Source organism: Cydia fagiglandana, chromosome 19 (genome assembly GCF_963556715.1).
Source record: "Cydia fagiglandana chromosome 19, ilCydFagi1.1, whole genome shotgun sequence".
In the NCBI taxonomy this organism is placed as follows: Eukaryota; Metazoa; Arthropoda; class Insecta; order Lepidoptera; family Tortricidae; genus Cydia; species Cydia fagiglandana.
Genome location: NC_085950.1, coordinates 6,080,965 through 6,098,539, shown reverse-complemented (window position 1 = coordinate 6,098,539; position 17,575 = coordinate 6,080,965). Strand labels below are relative to the sequence as shown.

The following is a 17,575-nucleotide window of genomic DNA, read 5'->3' as shown; positions in this document are numbered from 1 at the left end:
AAAAAATATCGTCATTTTTTCACAATTTCAGAACGTTATTTATCTGTCTATGCTGTCACATGTGAGTTTGATAGATAACCTCAAAAAAGCAGAGGTGTTTTGGTGTTAATTTAAAATGATTTAATACATTCTCTGCTGTAGTTGTGTAAAACTGTTTATAATTTATAATGGAAGTCGCCGGATTTCCAGGATTCATAAAAACTATTAATGACGGTGAAGAAGTGGAGGATTTCTCGGAGGAATCCGACGTAGAAGTAGAGGTAGGGCATGCCGTGTTATTTATTTATTTATCTTTGGTTAAGTTCACGTTATTTAACCCTCTGTTTCTCCAATATTATGATTTTATTTCTAGTATCAACCCTCCAAGCAAAAAGTAAAGAGGAAAGCCGATTTCAATCCGAAGTTTCAGTTCGTTTCTTCAGTAGAAGAATATAACAAGGTATGTTATCAATACTACTACAGCCATAACTACTACATGAACTACATACAGATGTAGTGCATAATTGTTTTCCTTCATATTATCTCGGAAACGTTCGTATTTGTCAATGCTACTTCAATCGCCCTCAGTACTTGTAATGTGACTGACTGAAATAGCAAGACAAGTCGTACGTTTCCATGAAAATACGAAGGAAAATAATTCTGCACTACATCTGTGACGATGTATGTCGCATACATCGATATTTTATATTTATCCAATGTTTGTAGAACACTTGGGACGACTTACAAAAGTATGTTCGCCGCAATGTGAAGCGCACCATAGACGAGAAGATAGAGAGGCGGCGGGCGCAGGCCAAGGTGACGGGTTCAGCGGGTGACATTGACACGGATGAGGATGAAAACAAAGGTTTCTATAAATATAGAATAATTTAGATTTATTTGTAAGCACAAACAAATGAGACATAATATAAAGGAAAACACAAAATAAGATTAAAGTGCCACAAAATGGCCCCATCTCAGCATGTTGCTGGTGGCTTCCAGCGCTGATCTTCCGATGAGACCATCATCAGTGAGTAGAATCATGGAACGTAACAGACAAGAAGAAAAAGACATAAAAATAACAAACAGTATACAGGGTGGAAAGGCACGACGATCCTTCCCGGAAGTATTAGGTCGTTTAAGTGATACTGAGCAGATTGGTAATGGTAAGAATCGTTAATTGAGTAAAAAATAAAAATACCAAATTTTCTACTTTTTAACTCTGGTGATAACCCTATAGCATATGCATATGACGGCTAGGTTAAGGATCTCCGTCGGGAAAGCTCGGGACTTTACGCTTTTTTCCGATCGTTGACAGAATCGCAATGATGTATGAATGACGCATAAATGACAAATAAATCAAATGAATGCAAAAATATTACAAACAATTTTATTACTTCCTTAGATAATTACTTTTTGGCAATATTTAACACTATCTTCTCTTCACATACGGTTTTCAAATGTACCTCCGTGTCTTATAATGTACGCCGCAGCCCGCACCCGAGCCCGCGCACATTGCCCATGCGATAAGTGTATGCTCTTCGTCGTTTTTCCTCCGCAGATTGTCACAAGCAGCAATTAGCCTTTAATGTCTCATTTCGTCCGCAGTTTCACATTCCGTTTGGTACACCATATCTTTTACACAGCCCCACAAATTTAAATAACCACGAGCATCTAACAACGGCATTTTTATTTAAAGAATATGAAATAAGTGAAATAAAGTAAATATGAAGTGACGTTCAATGACAATTTATTTATTTCAAACATCAGACGTCTTGTCTATTTCCTACCACGCAAGAAGGTTTGTTAGTTAGGGATTTAAGAAGTATTTATTCTTGATTTATTCTACGATTTCATTTTTGCAAGTTCATTTGCTGCATCAAATCAAACACAACCTACTTGTAATTTTTAATTATTTTAGATAGTTTCCAATTATTCGAAAATAATTTTGTGAAACGTGTTAAGAAACTAAATCCTTTTCATCAGTCAAGGAAACCAGAGATATTTATAAGACGATTGCGTACTTTTGAGTGGCTGTCAACGTCACAATTTGAACTGTCGTTGTAAACAACGTTGTGATTAGTATTATTAATATTAAGGAATAACATAACTCCTTCATTCAAGTATTGAACAAGTGGAACCACTAAGAAAGCGAAAATCCTGCTACGATTCTTACCGTGTTGTAAGCAGACCTAAGAATCGTTGGATGGCAACAAATTATTACAATTTCCTGTCGTATATTGATTGTTTACAAGTAAGTTCATTGACCCTGTCACCTGTTAGGGTTAGAACAAAGTAGTTTTTTGCATGGATGTTTAAAAGGTCATAATTTAGAAACGGTTGCCCATATTAACATAGTTTCTATGGAGAAAATATAGAGCTTAGGCTAAACAATCCCCCTTTTGCGGAAAGGATCGTCGTGCCTTTCCACCCTGTATAAACAAATAATAAAATAAGAAAAAAGTTTCACAGCAAGAATATACAACATAACAACTATAACAACAGTATATAAGTCAATCCTTATGTTCAATTAAATATTCTTAAAAATTTTCCCTACTCAAAACTCTTTAACATTTTATTTTATCCTCGTAAGGCCCAACATCCTATTTTTAGGACAGAAATGTAGTCCTTCCGGCCCAAGCAACTACATTAATTTATCAATTAGCGGCCCAGAGTCCTAAAATTAGGTCATTCACTTCTGACACATACCGATCCTTAATAAGACTTCAGCTAATAATATGCCAATTTCAGATTTTATAGCAAGTAGAAGGTCTGGGCCGCTAGTATAAGTACCTTGTTTCATTGTTTCATTACTAGATTCCTAATATATCAGAATCTCACTATAACAGTGTAGAACATTGATATGAAAGTTTTAGTATTTTACAACTGTGATTTTTAATAATTCAAATGGTTGAGTGTGACTGAATGCATCTATCTAAAGGTGCGTCCAGATGTCGCCCAACCTGTCATGAGTGTATGCATGTTTGCTTCAAATTTGGGCCTTATTATAGTTCGTTTTTTTTAGCATTAGAAAAACTCCGCAAAAGCAAGCGTGCAGTTTTTATCAGGCTCGTTAATTGTTAATAATTATTGAATTATCTAATGTAGCATGGTCAGTACATATTATTTACTTCAAATTGTTACCGCTAAAAGTGCCAGATTAAAAGCGAACTTCTGCGAAGTTCTTTCTAATGCTAAAAAAACGGACTATAGTGCAATTAAATCATGCCTGATCATGCATAAAGCAAGCATACATCAGCAAATACGCATGTTTGCTTTGCACACTTGCTTGGTCTGAATGCACCTAAACATAATATAATTCTTTCAGATAGTGATGTAGACGAACTAGAAATATCGGATGATGAACTCAAGAAGGATGAGATCAAGACCAAGGAAAAGAAACTAACTAAAAAGCAGAAGCTGAAACAGGTATTTATTCATATCATATCATATAATGTTAATTGTTTAACAATTTAAGGTTACTCGGCCCCAATCCTTCGCTTTCCCAATCATATTTTTAGGGTTACCCAACAAGTAAAAACGGGACACTATTTCTAAGATTCCGCTGTCCGTCCGTCTGTACGTCTGTCTGTTTGTCACCAGGCTCTAGCTCATGAACTGTGATAGCTGAAAATTTCACAGATAATGTATTTCTGTTGCCATTATCATTATAACAAGGGTAATTCGCCAGTAACAGGCCACTTTTAGAAACTGGCCACCCCAAACCAAAAATCAATTCTATTTTCACCTATAAATAGAATTCATTTTAGTATAAGGTGGCCAGTTATTGAAACCTTATACCTACTAAAATGAATTCTGTATAGAGGTGAATAGAATTCATTTTTAGTTTAGGGCGGCCAGTTACTAAACGTGGTCAGTTATCCTACTTACTTAACTGGCGAATTATCCTATTTAGTAGTAGTAGTAGTAACGAAAAGTGACATTGCAAATTGCAAGCAGTGAGGTGCGCGCGGGCGCGAGTACGAGCGCACGCGTCTATGTGCGTGCATTACAGACACAAATACAGTCTCTCACGTCGCAGTTACGCCCCGTCAGAGCGACAGGTATATTCAGCTTGAAATCTCAAAATTGAGTTCGAGCTCAACTCCTGTTTCGTCTTAATTATGGAAATGTGTCTACTCATCTGCTACCTAACGTACCTATATTCCATTCTAAGGTCCTCTGTAGTGCTTTTTACTATCAATCAGATCTAATTTAGTGCCATATAATTGCTAAAAATACCTTTTTTTTTAAATGAAATAAATGTCATATAAATACTAAGAAAAAGTGACCAAGGCATCCAGTGCCCCAGGCTATAGTTTTTCTAATCCAAAACTTTATTTAATCCTCATTAGGAACTCAAAAATGATGGAGAAGGCGCTCAGGTCGAATATGACTCAGATTTCTTCGAAGAACCACCGCCATATGATGAGCAGGCGTCATTCTACATGATGAACCTCTCTCGGCCGCTGCTGAAGGCCATAGGAGCACTTAACTACGTCCACCCTACACCCATCCAGGCAGCTACCATACCTGTGGCTTTACTAGGTAAGGGGTCATCCATTAATTACGTCTCACGAATTTCTAGGTTTTTTTACCCCTCCCCTCTCCTTGTCACACTTGGTCACATTTGGCAAACCCCTCCCCCCCTGGTGTGACGTCACATTTTTTCTACGAAATCGCCAAATCGAATTAAGTAAGTACCTAAGTATTATTAATATTTTATCAAAATATTTTTGACGATATAAATATTAGTAATTTTATAACCCAAAACTGCTTAGGAAAGAAAATTAAACGAATAAAAACGATTATCGTTTTAAAAACTTGTTATTTAAATGTACAGCGAATAATATAATTTAAATAAATTTTCGGTGATGAAGTTAAAGTGACGTCACAAAGTTTGTGTCTCCCCCCTCCCCCATGTCACAATATGTCACATTTTCTTGACCCCCTCCCTCCCCCTAAACGTGTGATGTAATTAATGGATGACCCCTAAGAGGATAATTTAAATAAAATGTAGGTAAACCAAAAGATTACCTTGCTAATCTGCGAAAAGATAAAGTGCTAGTCAATCAGTGCTAACCCGTTATACTTACTTGCGTATTTTTACATGCAATTAATGTTAACACCCTCCCACCGCATTTATTTTGTTATTAACTAAATCACGTTTTAAGTCTTAAACTGTAATATATGTAACATACGCCACAAACCTAGATTAGTCATTGCCATGTAATTAATTTTAGAATTACATACATATATGGTTTGTTTTTATAGTAAGCACATAATCATTATTTAGCCATATTTCTAGAATGTAAAGATATCAAACTGATACCTACCTATACCTACCTAAATGAAAACAAATTTAACTGATTAGTTTGCCTTTATGTAATTTAATCTTTTTTTTCTACCTGAGATACAGGATTTTCCTAGTTCAGGTAGAAGTTAGAAGTTATTAAATTATTAACCTAATGTTAAATGTAATGTTTTTCTGAAAAGAGATTTTATTTATTTATTTTATTTATATGTGATATCCAACCCTCCCTCATAAAATATAACATGATTTCTAGATGAACCCTCGCCAAACATTCACACTGCAAATTGTTTCCTAGTATTGTGATATTAAGAACGGTTTTCATCCTCGTCTAGGCAAGGACATATGCGCTTGCGCCGCGACGGGCACAGGGAAAACGGCAGCTTACATGCTGCCCATACTGGAGCGGCTGCTATACAAGACAGTCGGCGGCCGAGTCACTAGAGTGCTCGTCCTAGTTCCTACTAGAGAATTAGGTGCTCAGGTAACAATATCAATCAATCAATATAATTTATTTCGTCATCATAGGTGTAAATACATTAGTACAGGTGATAGGGTGTTTTTTCAATGCAGCTATGATGTACCTTAGGGGTCATCCATTAATTACGTCACACGTTTAGGGGGGGAGGGGGTCAAGAAGATGTGACATGTCGTGACATGGGGGGGGGGAGTCACAAACATTGTGACGTCACTTTAACTTCATCACTATTCATCAGTAACCGAAAATTAATTTATATTTTTTTATTCGCTGCACATTTAAATAATGAGGTTTTAGAAGTAGGTAATTTTTGCCTAAGTGGTTTTGTGTTATAAAATTACTAATATTTCTTTTAACAAAAATTTTTTTATTAAAAAAATAATGCCGAGTTAGTATTGCCGATTTCGTTGCAAACAAAATTGCCTAAAATGTGACGTCACACCAGGTGGGGAGGGATTTGCAAAATGTGACCAAGTGTGACAAGGAGGGGGGGAGGGGTCAAAAAACCTAGAAATTCGTGTGACGTAATTAATGGATGATCCCTTTCGGCTTACGATATTTAAAATATAGCTAAGTAATACAATTATTTACAATTAAAATATAAGTTACAAACTGGGAAAATAAGTTTAAAATTATAAATATCAACTGACCTTAACATAATATAGGTACCTACCTACAACTAGTAATAAAAACATACAATGTTCTCAGTCTAGAAGTCAATTTAAATTAGGAATAATTAGGAAATAATTTAAATATCACTATCTCATTACATACTGCTATCACACAAAAAGTCTTAAACATTATAATAGCATTTTTCCAAAAGAAATTTTCGCAATAACTTTTTAAATTTCTTTGGACTACTACTTTTGATGTCAGATGGTAGTTTATTGTACAGCTTGGGTCCCATTGATACAGGATATCCTCCTAAGGCCCAGCCATACAAATGAAAAATTCAGAATTTGTCACTGAAATTTGAACCTATAGTTCAGGGGATAGAGTTGATTTTAGTTTTGTTTGAAAATTGAACGAATCAAAACAAATGCAACTCTATTCCAATTGAATATGATTCAAATTTCATCGAACTGAATAAGTACTATAGGTAGGACCTTAGGCCTTAGGAGGATATAATAGAGGCTTACCACTGATAGGCTGACAGGACAATTTTATCAGTAGAAAAATGGAGAACTTTTGACTTTTTGCTGATTTGAAATAATTGAAAACGCACGAACATGTTATTATTACGTCACGTATTTTGTATAGCTGATTTATTGGCTACCGCAAAACAATATATACTATCCATAGTATACTAATCTGTACCCAAACATACTATGGGGCTGGCCCGTCGAAGTACTTAGCAGATCAATCCCTAGAAATGTGTATTTTTTAAATGGAATTTTATGCCCCGGATGCCAGTTGCCAGCCCTTTAAGCCAAATCTCATATAAAAAGGGGCAAGCTATGATGGCGCCATCTATGCAAACCTTTGCCAGTTGCTAACCCCATTGTTACTTCCAGGTTCACACCGTAACCCGTCAGCTGTCCCAGTTCACCACCGTGACGGTGGGTCTGTCCGTGGGCGGTCTCGACGTGAAATACCAAGAGAGCGTGCTGCGGAGGAACCCCGACGTGGTGATAGCGACGCCGGGCCGACTTATAGACCATATTAGGAACACACCCTCTTTCAGTCTGCACTCTATTGAAGTATTAGTACTGGATGAAGCCGACAGGTATTTATCATATGTGGCTTTCCATCACAGGAGGGTCCATATGCCTTAACTTAAGTGCAAAAAGGATGTTTCCATCTGAAATTTAAACAGAACTTTTAATAAAAATCCTTATTCACTCCTTTTTGGACGATAACTCATAAGTTAGAGTTACAGTAAGTGCCCCAATTTGATTACTCACCTCGCTCGAACGAAGGTAACCGATCTTGACATGTCTTTTAATTGATATTAAAAATCAGTAACTATTAATTACGAAAGCAGAAGAATATAAATGATCGTATTAGATTCACAATTGTTACATATTTGTCGTGACTTATTTTTGAAACGTGTTTTTCAATAAAAAGACATCAAGATTGTTTACCTTTTTTCTAATGCCAAAAAAACGAACTATATCTTTATAAAAAAAAATCAACTTAATTTGTCCAGTAGTTTCGGAGAAAATAGTCTGTTACAGACGGACAGACAGACGCACGAGTGATCCTATAAGGGTTCCGTTTCGTCCTTTTGAGGTACGGAACCCTAAAAAGTCCCTGTTTAAAGATGGGTTGTAATACATCATCGTTTTCAGGATGTTAGACGAATACTTCGCGGAGCAGATGAAGGAGATCATCCGGCAGTGCTCCCCCAAGCGTCAGACCATGCTGTTCTCGGCCACCATGAGTGAAGAGGTCAAGGACCTCGCCGCGGTCTCTCTGCAGAAACCGGTTAAACTGTTCCTGGACTCCAATAAGGCTGTGGCTTTCAACCTGCGTCAGGAGTTCGTCAGGTAAGCTCATATGTCGAAAAGACTTCAAGAATCAATGTAGCGTGACCAGGAAACGCTATAATCTATATCGGACTTAAACGGCGATCTGTGTTACGCGAGTGAAGATAAATGAATGAGCACTAGATGGCGCTATTGCCACTTGAAACGCGCTATCGAGGTTTGTATTAAAATTTCTTTTTAATCTCGAATATACAAGTTACAAGGTGTTTGTGGAGCAACGATCTGAGTAGCTTACAAGCGGTTTGAGAGGTCCTGTGATGTTGATGAAAAAGTTACTAAAACTTCTTGCTCGCTCGAGTGCTCCCCCAAGCGTCAGACCATGCTGTTCTCGGCCACCATGAGCGAGGAGGTTAGGGACCTCGCCGCGGTCTCTCTGTAGAAACCGGTTAAACTGTTCCTGGACTCCAATAAGGCGGTGGCTTTCAACCTGCGTCAGGAGTTCGTCAGGTAAGCACATATGTCGAAAAGACTTCAAGAATCGGTGTAGCATGATCAGGAAACACTATAATATAGATCCCTCAAAGGGATAAGTTCGCCTTTGTACTTCTTGCTAATTGTATGTTATTTTTAATATGTCTTTTTGTACAATAAAGAGTTTACTACTACTTACTACTACTAATATATACCAAAAGAAAATAGTATGCAAAAAAAATCGTGTCCTTAAACATAAAAGTACAACTTTGATCCCTCCGTGCAGGGAATAAAAGTGCCACTTTGATCCCTCCTAACGGGGAAGAAAAAGCCCTTTTTAGAATAGGTGATGTGAAATAGTATTTTATGCAACAGTTTTATAAGAGGGGTCAAAAAATGTGAGTGGCGTGGGTAACAATGTGAGCCGAAGGCGAACATTGTTAATAAATACGCCATGAGCATTTTTTGACTACTTATACAACGTTGCATACAATGCTTTTTCTATGAGTAGGCGATATTAAATAAAATACAAAAATTTATAAACAAAATTTTATTTATGAAAATGTCAATTTCAATTTTGGATAGTAGGTATAAGGTAGGTATTACTATATGTATGTAACTTTTGCCTGCGACAAGCACCCATAATATCAAATATTACTGCAACCTGTAACAAGAAAAAGGATAATTAGATAATATTCAAGTTTCAATGCAAAAATATAAAATGTACCTACATAAATATAGCTTGTTGTACTGTGTACTCTAAATCAATAATTTTTATAACATATACCAACCTTGCTTAAAAGATAGATCTGATCCGGTGCTTCCAATCAGTCTTTGAAAATACACCAATAAGACGTTTTCAGAGAACGACGAAGTTTTATGCTCCAATCTCCACGCCATGAACTTCTCATAAGATTTTGTCGTATAGGTGCTGCGACTTAGTACTTCTTAGGCAACAAATTTTCGGTCGCTGATTGTGCTGCAGCATATATTTCTTCAGGTGTAGAAACGATGTTGTCCTCTTCGTCCATTTTCAACGCTTTTTATGAACGCAAAACAAATAATAACGCAGAGTACTCAAACAACAAGAAATTACCGGGAAAGGCGGGAAACGTAAAAACAAACGAGTAATGTCTATGGTTATGTTTTTTTTAAAAGCCGTTACACACTACCGCACCGCACCAGGGTCGTGGTGCTGTAGGGTATAAGTGTGTTACAGGCCTTAGAAGTCCACCTTCCAATAGTGATGATATGGTTATATGGTATATTTTTGAAAAAAATATTTTTTTATTATGTTGGTAGCAATGAACTCAGTACAAATTTGATTTTTTTTAAATAAAAACCGTATGCATATATTCGTTTGTCACGTTGGTAGCAATGTATCGGTATGTGGCACCGTGTCGTAATGTCTCTAAAACGACACAAGTGCTTTTTTGGGCAATAGACTATAGACTTTGAAGGAGTATTAATAATGTATGCCCTTATATGTTCGTTCGTGACTATGTAAATGACAGATAAAAGTACACGAGTAGAAAAAGAATTTTAATCCAACTAGTGACTTCATCATCATATCAGCCAGAGGACGTCTACTGCTGACCATAGAGGCCTCCCCCAATGGTGGTGGTGGTGAATGGGGGGGGGGGGGACTAGTGGTTTGCGAAACTATAATTGGTTCCAATTGCAGGATCCGCGCGGGTCGAGAGGCAGACCGCGAAGCGCTGCTGTGCGCTCTGGTGTGCCGTACGTTCCGCGACCGTGCCGTTGTGTTCGTGCAGACGAAGAAACAGGCTCACAGGCTGCATGTCGCACTAGGCTTGCTCGGTGTCAAGGTTTGTAAGGATCAATATATTGAAGCTCTGAGACTGATCTCAGTGTTAAGCGGCCAGCTGAGACCATTGTGAGTTCGCTTTGATAATAACTCAACAAAGTATTTTTAATATTTTACATTACATAGCACCATATGTACTTGACCGCCCTACTGTGGGATTAAGGACAATACGGTCAATACGTAACTATGTAAAAAAATTTAAGGGCCACATGTAATGTAAAACGTGTCGATTTACAACACTCCCTTTGGTCGTGTTTCGGTTAATCGCCACTCGTTGTGAGTTTCCTACTTTTCGCACGTGTATCGTAATGTACTACTTACGATCGCGACTATCACGAGGTCTACAACTCACAGAGCCACTATAATAGACATGCGCGAAACAGTGCTTCGAAAAGTGATGCTATATCACATCACTTTTCCGAACTCGTAATGGTACACTGAGATATCACATCACTCATCACTCGAAACATGACCCGAACGTGAAACAGCGCTCGGGCGCGCGCGAGACGGCCACATTACAGCTATCTCTTACAGCGCATACAGCACTCTAGTGATTCTAGGGCGTCTCGTATCCGTATCGGCGATCGATCTATTTATTACGCGTTGCGTTTTGTCACCTTTATGTGAAAGATTTTTTGTTAGTTCTTATTAATTATAAAATAATGTGATTATGTAATATGTATGAAAGTTTCGGAGGTAGATAATTGCCTATGGAGCTTCCCGATATGGCGAGTATTCTATAACAATGCGTACATTTTGCTCGCTTTGGTTCTGTCTCCGTAAAGTAGTTCGTTTATAGCCATTTTTTTTAATACGTCAATCAAGTTAAAGTCACCAATAGTCCGTAAAAAAGCGATTACTCACCAGCACTAATACATTATCAGAATATTGCCATAACGAAACTATTATTTACACTTTTCACAATTTAATTTAACTATACTCGTATTTGCAATTTAGTTCAATCAGTCTTTATAAACAACTCGAATTTCTACAGTCAGTCTCGATATGCACTAATTCACAATTAAAAATAAAGGAATGTCTCCTTTAAGTAAAATGAGCCAGCTTAAGGATTTAAGGTAGTTTCCCTCCAGGGCCCGACTTATCTTTCTTTCTGTATTTATCGCTAAAAAATCATATAATTTTCAGGTGGCAGAGCTCCACGGAGCCCTAAACCAGCCTCAACGCCTCGACTCCCTGAAACGCTTCAAAGACGAGCTAGTCGACGTGTTAGTTGCTACCGACGTAGCAGCGAGAGGGTTAGACATACCCGGCGTGAAGACAGTACTCAACTTCACATTGCCAGCGACGTTAGAACATTATATTCACAGGGTAAGTTGACTTGTATTTTCATAGATTATTCTTATACCTATAAACGAGCAATTCTTGTATATTTATTTATTTATATATTTCGGGGATCTCGGAAACTGCTCTAACGATTTCGTTGATATTTGCTATGTGGGGGTTTTCGGGGGCGAAAAATCGATCTAGCTAGGTGTTATCTCTGGGAAAACGCGCATTTCTGAGTTTTTATACGTTTTCCGAGCAAAGCTCGGTCTCCCGGATATTATTTGTTAAACGGGACTTAGTCGCTTAAGGTTGGTATTCCACCTGTCCAATATTTTGGTTCAATGTGCGTTGCGTCTCACTCTCTCACTAAACAAAATGTGAGATGCAAATACACATTGGACAAAGAAATTGGACAGGTGGAATGGACCACCCTTACTCGCGTAACGTAATTAACTTCGATTAGAGGGTTTGATATAGGTCTCTTCCTCGGTCCCTCACTTCTGAGGATCGCGACTATATATGCTACGTCTCCACAGTGTGCGATCATAGGCCATAATGGGTCACGCACTGCATGTTGCCGCCACCCTCTTCACAACATCAGACCATCTCGTGGGTGCTTTTCCTCGCGCTCGCTTGCCCCCTATTTGGCCCAAGATAATCTGCCTTTCTAGGTCATGCTTTTTAGACCGCATGATATGACCAAAGAAGCTGAGTGCGCTTTCTTGACATATTGTAGAGAGCCGTGTGGTGATTTTCAGCTCCTCTAGGATAGACTTATTGGTTCTCATAGCCGTCCAGGGTATGCGTAGGAGCCTTCGCCAACACATCTCAAAAGCGTCGATTTTTTTGCCCTGTCGCGACTCTTCAGGCTCCATGTCTCGGCACCGTAAACGAAGATCGAGAATACCAGAGATCGGGTCAAGCGCACCTTGGTTGAACGACGAATACCTACTTCCAGATCTTGTCGAGGTGAGGTTGATATAGGTACCCGGCGCGAAAAGCGATTTAAAAACTAAACTAGTTGATCTGGTTGCGACTGGCGTGGTTATTTATATATAGCTTGTAATCTTGGATACTTTTTACATCACGTTTGACAAACAATCCCTTATTTTATTTATTTATTTACAGATACTTCAATCAAAAAACATTTCGCCAAACTAATATATCATAGCCAAACTGCATGACATCTTTATGATAATGATAATTTTACAATAGGGAATATTACGCAAAACTTTGCGTAGGGGGCGCCTCTTGCTCATACTGAGGGGCTACCGCGAAACACGAAAGTCGAAATTTCGTTATCTGCCTCTCTGTCACTCTTGCTTATTCGAGTGATAAAGAGGCAGATAACGACACATTTTTTATGCTTATAAATGTCCCTTGTTTACACAGGTGGGCCGTACCGCTCGCGCGGGCCGCGCCGGAGTCTCCGTGTCTCTAGCGGGCGAAGCGGAGCGCCAGCTCGTCAAGCTCATAGTGAAGCGCGCTAAACGACCCGTCAAGTCCCGCCAGGTCCCGCCCGAGATCATCGCAAAATATAGGGAGAGGTTGACGCGGTTGGAGCCAGAGATAGGTGAGTGCAATATCTCATAGTGTAGTGAAGCAAGTATGTTAAGTCCCGCCAGGTCCCGCCCGAGATCGTCGCCAAGTATTGGGTGAGGTTGACGCGGCTGGAGCCAGAGATAGGTGAGTGCACTATCTCATAGTGTAGTGAAGCAAGTATGTTAAGTCCCGCCAGGTCCCGCCCGAGATCGTCGCCAAGTATTGGGTGAGGTTGACGCGGCTGGAGCCAGAGATAGGTGAGTGCACTATCTCATAGTGTAGTGAAGCAAGTATGTTAAGTCCCGTCGGGTCCCGCCCGAGATCGTCGCCAAGTATAGGGAGAGGTTGACGCGGCTGGAGCCAGAGATAGGTGAGTGCACTATCTCATAGTGTAGTGAAGCAAGTATGTTAAGTCCCGTCGGGTCCCGCCCGAGATCGTCGCCAAGTATAGGGAGAGGTTGACGCGGCTGGAGCCAGAGATAGATGAGTGCACTATCGCATAGTGAAGTGAACCAAGTATGTTAAGTCCCGTCGGGTCCCGCCCGAGATCGTCGCCAAGTATAGGGAGAGGTTGACGCGGCTGGAGCCAGAGATAGGTGAGTGGACTATCTCATAGTGTAGTGAAGCAAGTATGTTAAGTCCCGTCGGGTCCCGCCCGAGATCGTCGCCAAGTATAGGGAGAGGTTGACGCGGCTGGAGCCAGAGATAGGTGAGTGGACTATCTCATAGTGTAGTGAAGCAAGTATGTTAAGTCCCGTCGGGTCCCGCCCGAGATCGTCGCCAAGTATAGGGAGAGGTTGACGCGGCTGGAGCCAGAGATAGATGAGTGCACTATCGCATAGTGAAGTGAACCAAGTATGTTAAGTCCCGTCGGGTCCCGCCCGAGATCGTCGCCAAGTATAGGGAGAGGTTGACGCGGCTGGAGCCAGAGATAGATGAGTGCACTATCGCATAGTGAAGTGAACCAAGTATGTTAAGTCCCGTCGGGTCCCGCCCGAGATCGTCGCCAAGTATAGGGAGAGGTTGACGCGGCTGGAGCCAGAGATAGGTGAGTGGACTATCTCATAGTGTAGTGAAGCAAGTATGTTAAGTCCCGTCGGGTCCCGCCCGAGATCGTCGCCAAGTATAGGGAGAGGTTGACGCGGCTGGAGCCAGAGATAGGTGAGTGGACTATCTCATAGTGTAGTGAAGCAAGTATGTTAAGTCCCGTCGGGTCCCGCCCGAGATCGTCGCCAAGTATAGGGAGAGGTTGACGCGGCTGGAGCCAGAGATAGGTGAGTGGACTATCTCATAGTGTAGTGAAGCAAGTATGTTAAGTCCCGTCGGGTCCCGCCCGAGATCGTCGCCAAGTATAGGGAGAGGTTGACGAGGTTGGAGCCAGAGATAGGTGAGTGCACTATCTCATAGCGAAGCGAAGCAAGTGTGTAAAGTCCCGCCAGTGATTGTAGCCAAGTCTATACTTGGAGAGCGCCAAGTATAAAGAGAGAGAGATTAAGACGGTTGGAACCAGAGATCGGTGAATGGATTTGCTCATAGTGAAGTGTGTTAATTCCTGTCAAGTCCCGCCCGAGATTGTAGCCAAGTATAGGGAGAGATTAACACAGAAATCGCCTTTATCGATAACCGATCCAATAAGTTTCTATAGAAAAGATGCAGACTGAATTCATCACAATCCAAGAATAGATATTAACCATATTTTCTATTTTACAGCCGCCATTTTGGACGAAGAATACGCCGAGCGCCAGCTGAACAAGATGGAGAAACAGACAGCCAAGCTCGAGGGGTCCTTGAAGAAGGAGAAACAGGAGCCGACACGGCAGCACGAGTGGTTCCAGACCCCCAAGGAGAAGAGAGAAGAGAAGGAACGGCTGGCACTTACGGCTCATGCTGGGAAAGGTGACTTTAGATATAGAAGCAGGAGCCGACACGGCGGCACGAATGGTTCCAGACCCCCAAGGAGAAGAGAAGAGGATGAATATTAGCAACAAATATGTATGAAACTAGGGTCATTAAATGAAAGTCTTGATTACGCGGAACAATGTCATCTAGCAATAGAATGCCTTCGGCGCGATGCTTTTGGCCTTTCAGTAATCGCTCTTTGATGTGGACTCTAGACCCGGGGAACCCCCATCGCTTCGCTATTTAGTAGAAGTTCCAAAAACTGAATTAGTCTCGCTTCTTTCTCGCCAAATTTCAAGTTGGTTGGTTAAAAAACGCATACATGATAAAAATATCAAAAATCGAAGTTTCGTACTCGACTGTTTATTCCTCCAAAACTTAATCAATCCTAACCAAACTTGGAAATCTAAATGATTATGAAATTATGTGATATTGACAACATTAATCTGTGTTGAAAAAATCATTGCTCTAGCATCAAAACCCACGGAGGAAACAGTCGAGTACTTTTGTATGGAGAAATGACCACTCCTATTGGCTCTCAATATTTCTCCTTGTTTCACAGATAAACAGAAGGCCAAACCGAAGAAACGCAAGCGTGACTCGGACGACGAGTCGGACTACGAGTCAGGCAGGAAGCGGGGGAGGAGGGACGCGGGGGGGAAGGGGAAAGACAAGGAGAAGGGCAAACCGAGGCCAAAGGACTCGGCCGAGGAGCGAGTGCAGAGAGAGATGGAGAAAGTACGTTATAGCACAGAATAAATAATAGGATAGGTACAGAAGATTCTCTCTCCAACAAAACGCATCTGTTACGATTAGGACAGATATGACCGCTAGGTGGCGACAGCGCCATACACGGCCTATGGCTAGCCACCAAAATTGGTGTGTGACAAATGTACTTGTAGCTACTTGTTGCGACGCGACGAAATCGCGGAGTGAGCCACGCCTGGTTATAGCGAGGAATCAATTGATAGTATTTTTCGGTAACCGGTTTTGTAAACAAATACATCGGTACACTTTTACTTATATAATAATAAAGGTGTGATATATTTGGCCACCTTGGCCGTCACAATCTTTTTGATGCTGACAGTGCGTACAATGATAGCGCAGTCATTTTTTTACACGGTCGTTAATTTATTTTTTGTCTTCAGGGACTTGTGCACAAATCACGCGAGGTTCGATAGGGGTTGGGGGGTCACGAAAAAATCACGATAGATCACGTTGGGGGGGGGGGGGGGGTATAAGGAGACCTCAAAAAGTAGCCTAAAACACTTCGCGTGATTTGTGCACAACTCCTAGTGTAAACTGCATATAATATTTGGGCGTTTTCAGAAATAAATATCGAAAACCGATTCTCACAGATCCCGGTGTTTTTGGGTTCTTTCAACTCGGAATCACTAGCATATTTAATTCTGATGATAAAATAAAATGTCCCAAAAATTTGTATGAAAATTGTACATTCCACTACGTCACGCACATACTTGACGTAATGGGATGGAGAATACTGTCGATTCTGAGTAGAATGAGCCCAAGAACGTCCAGATGTGAAAGAATCAGGTTTTCAATATTTATTTCTGAAAACGCCCATTTTACGCCTCGCTTTGCTCGAGACAGACCCATTACCTCACATAAAATGGGTTGTTTTCTGCTCTTGTTGTACAATCTACTATTTTATTAACTTGATCACCAGGTGGCGCTCCTACAGTCTCGCATGGCTAAACGCAACAAGAAACAGAACCGCATCCGCGCGGTCGAAGACAAGGACGACCGCCCGCGCGTCCACAAACAGAAAACCAAACGCAAACAGTCCAACTTCGCCAGCGACCTGACAGACACCTCCAGAGCAGCGACCAAACGCTTGCGCTACGACGCCAATAGGGTCCAGAAAGGCAAGCCCCTGGGCCCCAAAGGCAAAGGCAAGCCTGCGGGCCCCAAAGGCAAGCCTATGGGCAAAGGGAAGCCGGCTAAAGGAGGCGCCAAGGGTAAAGGCAATCCGCAGAAGGGCAAGGCTTTTGGAAAACCTCAGGCGCCGAAGCAGGGTGGACGTAGGAAAAAATAAATTGTTGTTATGGAAATTTGTGGTTTATTTTTAATTTATTAGTTTTTTGGATTAACACATTCATTACCACTAAGTGCTACGGGTTACACTCGTAGCGCGTAGCCACGGTTTCGCCGTATGTAGCGCGTAGTCGCTACGAACAGTGTACCCGACAGTCGGGTTCTTGGTGTTGAATGTGTTAACCCCGCGTATGCTTAGACACGGATCCGTGCGTGTGAATTTAAAGCTATTGTTTTAAATGTCAAGGTCACTTTTTCAATGATTATATTTGACAGGCCGACACACGACGGGTTAACGG

At 40.6% G+C, this 17,575-nt stretch overlaps 1 protein-coding gene across 4 annotated transcripts; it reads left to right on the top strand.

The window, feature by feature from the left end:
* Positions 1-58: 58 nt before the first annotated feature.
* LOC134674098 (probable ATP-dependent RNA helicase DDX27) lies at positions 59-17,293 on the top strand. 4 transcript variants are annotated; one of them, XM_063532153.1, is made up of 16 exons: positions 59-260; positions 353-439; positions 706-844; positions 3,305-3,405; positions 4,332-4,524; positions 5,623-5,771; positions 7,280-7,491; positions 8,057-8,254; positions 10,350-10,494; positions 11,640-11,822; positions 13,173-13,292; positions 13,519-13,553; positions 14,684-14,709; positions 15,033-15,218; positions 15,784-15,959; positions 16,909-17,293. In XM_063532153.1, exons 1-16 carry the CDS (start codon positions 168-170, stop codon positions 17,275-17,277), a joined length of 2,412 nt encoding a protein of 803 aa, XP_063388223.1. In that variant the 5' UTR covers positions 59-167; the 3' UTR covers positions 17,278-17,293. The 4 variants fall into 4 exon arrangements, with proteins under 4 accessions (XP_063388223.1, XP_063388222.1, XP_063388224.1 ...); XM_063532152.1 differs by lacking the exon at positions 14,684-14,709 and having other exon boundaries at positions 13,519-13,579; XM_063532154.1 differs by lacking the exons at positions 13,519-13,553; positions 14,684-14,709 and adding an exon at positions 13,406-13,466.
* The last annotated feature ends 282 nt before the right edge of the window (positions 17,294-17,575 follow it).